This window comes from Primulina tabacum, chromosome 11 (genome assembly GCF_025594145.1).
Source record: "Primulina tabacum isolate GXHZ01 chromosome 11, ASM2559414v2, whole genome shotgun sequence".
NCBI classification, from domain to species: Eukaryota; Viridiplantae; Streptophyta; class Magnoliopsida; order Lamiales; family Gesneriaceae; genus Primulina; species Primulina tabacum.
The window spans coordinates 1,087,247-1,092,413 of NC_134560.1; the positions used below are offsets into that span (position 1 = coordinate 1,087,247).

General features: G+C 39.2%; 1 protein-coding gene across 7 annotated transcripts; it reads left to right on the forward strand.

Annotated features, from left to right (window-relative positions):
- The first annotated feature begins 290 nt into the window (after positions 1-290).
- LOC142518214 (auxin response factor 3-like) lies at positions 291-4,908 on the forward strand. 7 transcript variants are annotated; one of them, XM_075620946.1, is made up of 12 exons: positions 291-560; positions 699-753; positions 929-1,237; positions 1,332-1,388; positions 1,969-2,142; positions 2,248-2,332; positions 2,448-2,538; positions 2,610-2,774; positions 3,046-3,165; positions 3,243-3,312; positions 3,532-3,694; positions 3,793-4,908. In XM_075620946.1, exons 3-12 carry the CDS (start codon positions 938-940, stop codon positions 4,611-4,613), a joined length of 2,046 nt encoding a protein of 681 aa, XP_075477061.1. In that variant the 5' UTR covers positions 291-560; positions 699-753; positions 929-937; the 3' UTR covers positions 4,614-4,908. The 7 variants fall into 7 exon arrangements, with proteins under 7 accessions (XP_075477061.1, XP_075477062.1, XP_075477058.1 ...); XM_075620947.1 differs by having other exon boundaries at positions 699-749; XM_075620943.1 differs by having other exon boundaries at positions 291-753.
- The last annotated feature ends 259 nt before the right edge of the window (positions 4,909-5,167 follow it).

Genomic DNA, 5,167 nt, shown 5'->3' on the forward strand with positions numbered 1-5,167 from the left:
ACATAAATTATGCATCATACTTTTAGTTTAATGTATATGCAATAATCGTATGTCAAAGATCACTAATTATATCTTCACACATGCCCTATATATATATATATAATGAAGGCAAGGGACACAGGGGAGATTTGTTGAAGTGAAGGGGGACAGAATAGACATCGCCCGAAAATAAAGGGGGTATTGTGAGCGCACAAAACTTCATCTTTTATTTATTGTTATCTTTTTATATATTATAAATTGTATTTTATTATAATAATATTTCTTGTTTATTATTATTACTGCGAGTCATCTTCTTCCACTACTTTTCCGTTATTTTTATTTATCCAGCAGCTCCTCCCCCCTCAACTAACTCCCAAAAATCACATACTGACACCACCTCTACTGTGTGCTGCAGCCCAATCAGTGCATACAGACGAGGGGTGTATGTATAGGCTATGTACATACATAATCTAATGCCCACCCTCGACTCCTCACACCCCACACAGGTAGCTTGAGTCCTTCTCCCCGCAGTTGCACAGCGCTGCTTCTTCTGCAGCTTGCAGAGTCCTGTAACGATAATAGTAATGTATTTGCATTTACGATTACAAAAGTTAGAGTTATTGTTATCGTTATTAGTAAAAATCAAGGCGCGAGTGAGATAGGATGCTCCAGTGTTGGTTGCTTAAAATAAAGCGAGATTTTTTTATATATATGCACAGAGAAACGGCAATCCCGTGTTTGCAGTGAGAGAAAGCAAAGCAATGCAGTGAGTGAGTGAGTGCGCTCTTAAGATTTTTTTTTTTAAAAAAAGGTCCCATTTTTCTCTCTCGTCCTCCCTCCCTCTATCTGTGCTGGTGTGAGTGGGTACTTTTCAAGTACACTCATATTTTGTATCTAGAGATTTGCAGCAACTGAAGGATTTCTGTTTTATGTGATTTTTGTTGCTTAGGGTTCGACTATGATGTTCGGATTAATCGATTTGAATACCGTCAACACTGAAGATGAAACGGCGTCGCTTTCCTGTTCTCCTTCATCGTCGGCGGCCTCATCGAACTCGGAATTGGCCAAAACGCCGTCGTCGGCGGTGTGTATGGAGTTGTGGCACGCCTGTGCTGGACCGTTGATTTCGTTGCCTAAGAAAGGAAGCGCCGTCGTGTACTTTCCTCAGGGACACGTGGAACACCTCCCGGAGCACCCGGACATGACCTATGATCTCCCTCCTCACGTATTTTCTCGCGTCATTGATGTAAAACTACATGTGAGAATCTCTTTTTTTTTTTCTTTTACCACTTAATTCTTGTTACTTCATTTTCAAGATTTTTTTTGCTGAAGCTCAAGATTTTTATTGTTAGGCGGATTCAACCAATGATGAGGTTTATGCTCTAGTTTCCCTCGTTCCAGACCCACATGTAAGAGTATTTCTTCCAGCGTTACATTGTTCGTTTAGCTGCAGTCGGCTGCAGTTCTTATATTTTCGTATTTGTGGGAAAATTTGGAAATTATTATATTTCGGGGTAATTCCTTAATGATTTGAATGAATATCTCCTTTTTTGCACAAAATTATTTAAACCAGAAGGGCATTAAGAGCGAAATTTTCTCCTCTCTCCCCTTTGAAACTCTAAGCAATATTTTCCTTAGGAAGGCAATACTTTGGGTCTGGAGATGATATTTTGGGATCGATGTCTTTGCCGATTTTGAAGACATTCTTCTTAGCGTTGTTTCTTTCTTTGAAATATGTCAAATGTAGCAGTATTATCTTTCTTGGAAATGAAATTTATTGTATTTGCTTGTATGAAGTACTGCTGATCTGGGTAAAAGGTCTATTTTACTCACATAAACAAAAGATGCCATTTTTCCTTTTAAAGATTCAGTTTTTTTTTAACTTTTAGTTGATGAGATGCCATTTTCTATTATTTAGACTCACTACTACAGTTCATCTATATTGCGGTGATCTACAAGCTTCATATCAAATAAATTCATTTTCGGCAGATAGAACAAAAATGGAGGGATGGGATTTTTGAAGCTGAAGAAGAAGATGTAGAAGATTTAGGCAAGTCTACGACACCTCATATGTTCTGTAAAACTCTTACAGCTTCTGATACTAGCACTCATGGTGGCTTCTCTGTACCTCGTCGAGCCGCAGAGGACTGCTTTCCTCCTCTGGTGAATAAATTTATAAAATCATCCATTTTCTCTTAATTTCATTCCCTGTAATCACTTTGTTCTTTTGGTTGGCGATGATGGTGTATCCATTCTCTTTTGATCTAGGACTATAAACAGCAGAGACCTTCGCAAGAGCTTGTGGCTAAGGATTTGCACGGTATTGAGTGGAAATTTCGGCATATTTACAGGGGTAGGACTTCAACTTTTGTGGTGGTGTTTATTTTCATGGTCACTGAACTTTATTTTGTGTCTCAGATCTACAACTTAATAAATGTAACTAAATACGGAGTGTTTTTCTGGAGCAGGTCAGCCTCGCAGACATTTGCTGACTACTGGTTGGAGTGCATTTGTCAACAAGAAGAAGCTGACTTCGGGGGATGCTGTGCTTTTTTTAAGGTTTGAATTCACATAGTTGATTGTTGTTTTAACTCGATCCATGTTACGTCTCATCGTCTATTCTTTTGCAGAGGCGGTGATGGAGAACTAAGGCTCGGAATTCGTAGAGCTGCTCAGATTAAAAGTGGTTCCACCATTCTTGCACCCAACAGCCAGCAATTCAATGCTAGCAGCATTGCTGGGGTGGTGAACTCCATATCCATGCAAAGCACTTTTAACATTTGTTATAATCCTAGGTAGTTCAATAAAATGCTGTTAGTTCTTAAGCTATAAAATAATTTTGACGATGAATTGCATATTACGATTATGGTCAACTAAGTTTTTTTTCCAACCATCCTTGATGATGTTGGAGCGTTGTGAGGATGGTAATACGTCTCTATTGGTTCTCACATATATATCCATGTTTAGTTAATATATATCTCTGGAGTTGATTCATGACAATGCCTGACCCTACTGTTAAGATCTCTTTTATGGTTGGTAATTCTGTATTTGAAACATGTTTTGCAGGGGTCGTTCATTTGAGATCATTTTACCTTATCAGAAGTTCTCCAAGAGCCTAACACATTCCTTTTCATCTGGAATGAGGTTTAAAATCCGGTTTGAAACAGAAGATTCTTCTCAGAGAAGGTTCATTTTCAACAATGTCTCTGGACTTTGCGATGGTGCAGTATTTTATCAAATTAATCTTATTTTGTATGGTGCAGTGGGCTCATTATCGGGGTCAGTGATGTGGATCCAGTAAGATGGCCTGGTTCAAAGTGGAAGTGCTTATTGGTACTTATAGATATGTTATAGTAATTATTTTGCTTTTAAGATTTCGTTTTGATCTGGTGTGGTGAATGCATCGGGAGATTTTCACAAATGGGTTGTGCAAATTTTTCTGTGAAGAATAGACGCGTCAATATAACTAGAGGAGCCTATTTTTGTGTAAACCCAACTTTGTAATTGACCCTTGGTTTGACGCCTGTTGAGATTCATGTTTTTATTTTGCAGGTGAGATGGGATGATATGGAGGTGAACTGTCTTTGCCGGGTTTCCCCTTGGGAGATTGAGCCATCCGGTCCAGTGTCTGGACCCAACAGCATTATGTTACCAGGCGCCAAGAGAAGTAGGGTCAGATTTCCCACTACAAAAGCCGATTTTCCAGCTCCCAGAGGTTACATCCCTGCCACAAAAACTAAATTTATTCCCGAAGTTATATTCCAAGTGGTCGTCTTTAACGTTTATCGGTCATACATCAATACTTTGTGACAGATGAGAATGGAATGCCAAATTTCGGGGAGCCTCTAAGGATCCACAAGGTCTTGCAAGGTCAAGAAGTATTCGGGTTTCGTCCTTCATACACTGCACTGGACGGCCCTATTAGGCTCCCTTCAGACACAAGGTGCCTTCCTGGTCTCATTGAATCAAGAATTCAGGCAGAAGGAAACAGCGTCATGCCTCATCATGCAGATGCCGGTAATGCTTTTGAGGGCATTACTTTGTTTAACGAACCCTTTCAATTCCACAAGGTCTTGCAAGGTCAAGAAACTGTGTCGTTCCGGCGCTCCGAAGCCTGTAATGTTTATGAAAATAATGATACTCACATATTAAATGGAGTTCAGTTGCAGAATCATGGAAATAGTTGGTCCACTCTTTCCCATGTTTGTAACACTGAAACACCATTTTCACCTTTGCTCGTTCCAGGATCATCTCCTCCTGTTTTAATGTTGCAGCAATCAAATTCACCATCATCTCAATTTATGTCATTGTTATTTGGCAATCGGAAGAAGATTGGAACCAGCAATATTGGAGATTTCGGTGCCTCTCTAAGAATTCCAAGTAAGTTCCCATCTTCTGAAAGTACTGATCAATTGCCTCCGCCTGCAATCAGATTACCAGAGCCCTCTGAAGAACATAAGCAAATGAGACTTTCGCAGCTCTACAGAGACAATCAGAAATTTGTTTCAATGTGCAAAAAAGGTTGCAGGCTCTTTGGTTTTCCCCTTTCCGAGGGAAAAGTTGCAACAACCAAAGGTGACAATCCAGCTGCGCCAGCTTGTAACGAAGAACGACTTCGTTGGTCTCTTTTATAACCATCAAATCAGTCAGCTGTTGTACTTGTAAAACCCTGAATGGTGGTATATATTGGCTATAATGTCAGATGAACCATCAAGAAAGAAGAGGTAGCTTCAGTTTTTGTCCTCTCAAATACTCCCAGATCCTGAATCGTGTCATTTTCCCAACATGCGTGCCCCAAGTGCCTCAACCAGAGGAAGTTTCTGAGTTGTTTTTGAAAAATTTGATTGGGCGGATACTGTATTGGTTTGTTTTTCTGCTCTTGTTTGCAAGTTGGTGCATTTGATTGAATATAACTGTTGTCTTTAAGTTTTTCAAGCCATGAACATGGAAAATCTGGCAATGGATCTTGTCAAATAAAAAATTGTATTATTGTAATGTCTTTTGTTTCAGCGTGAAGCTTTAAATAATAAATAAATATTTTAAATGGTTTTGCATCATAATTTTTCCCTGAAAAAATCCACACATATCATCACATCATACAAACCACCCTAACATTTATTTTAATAAACCTAGGACTAGAAAATTCAGGAAAAGCAGAACTAACATCTGAGGAGATCCTATTCGCCAG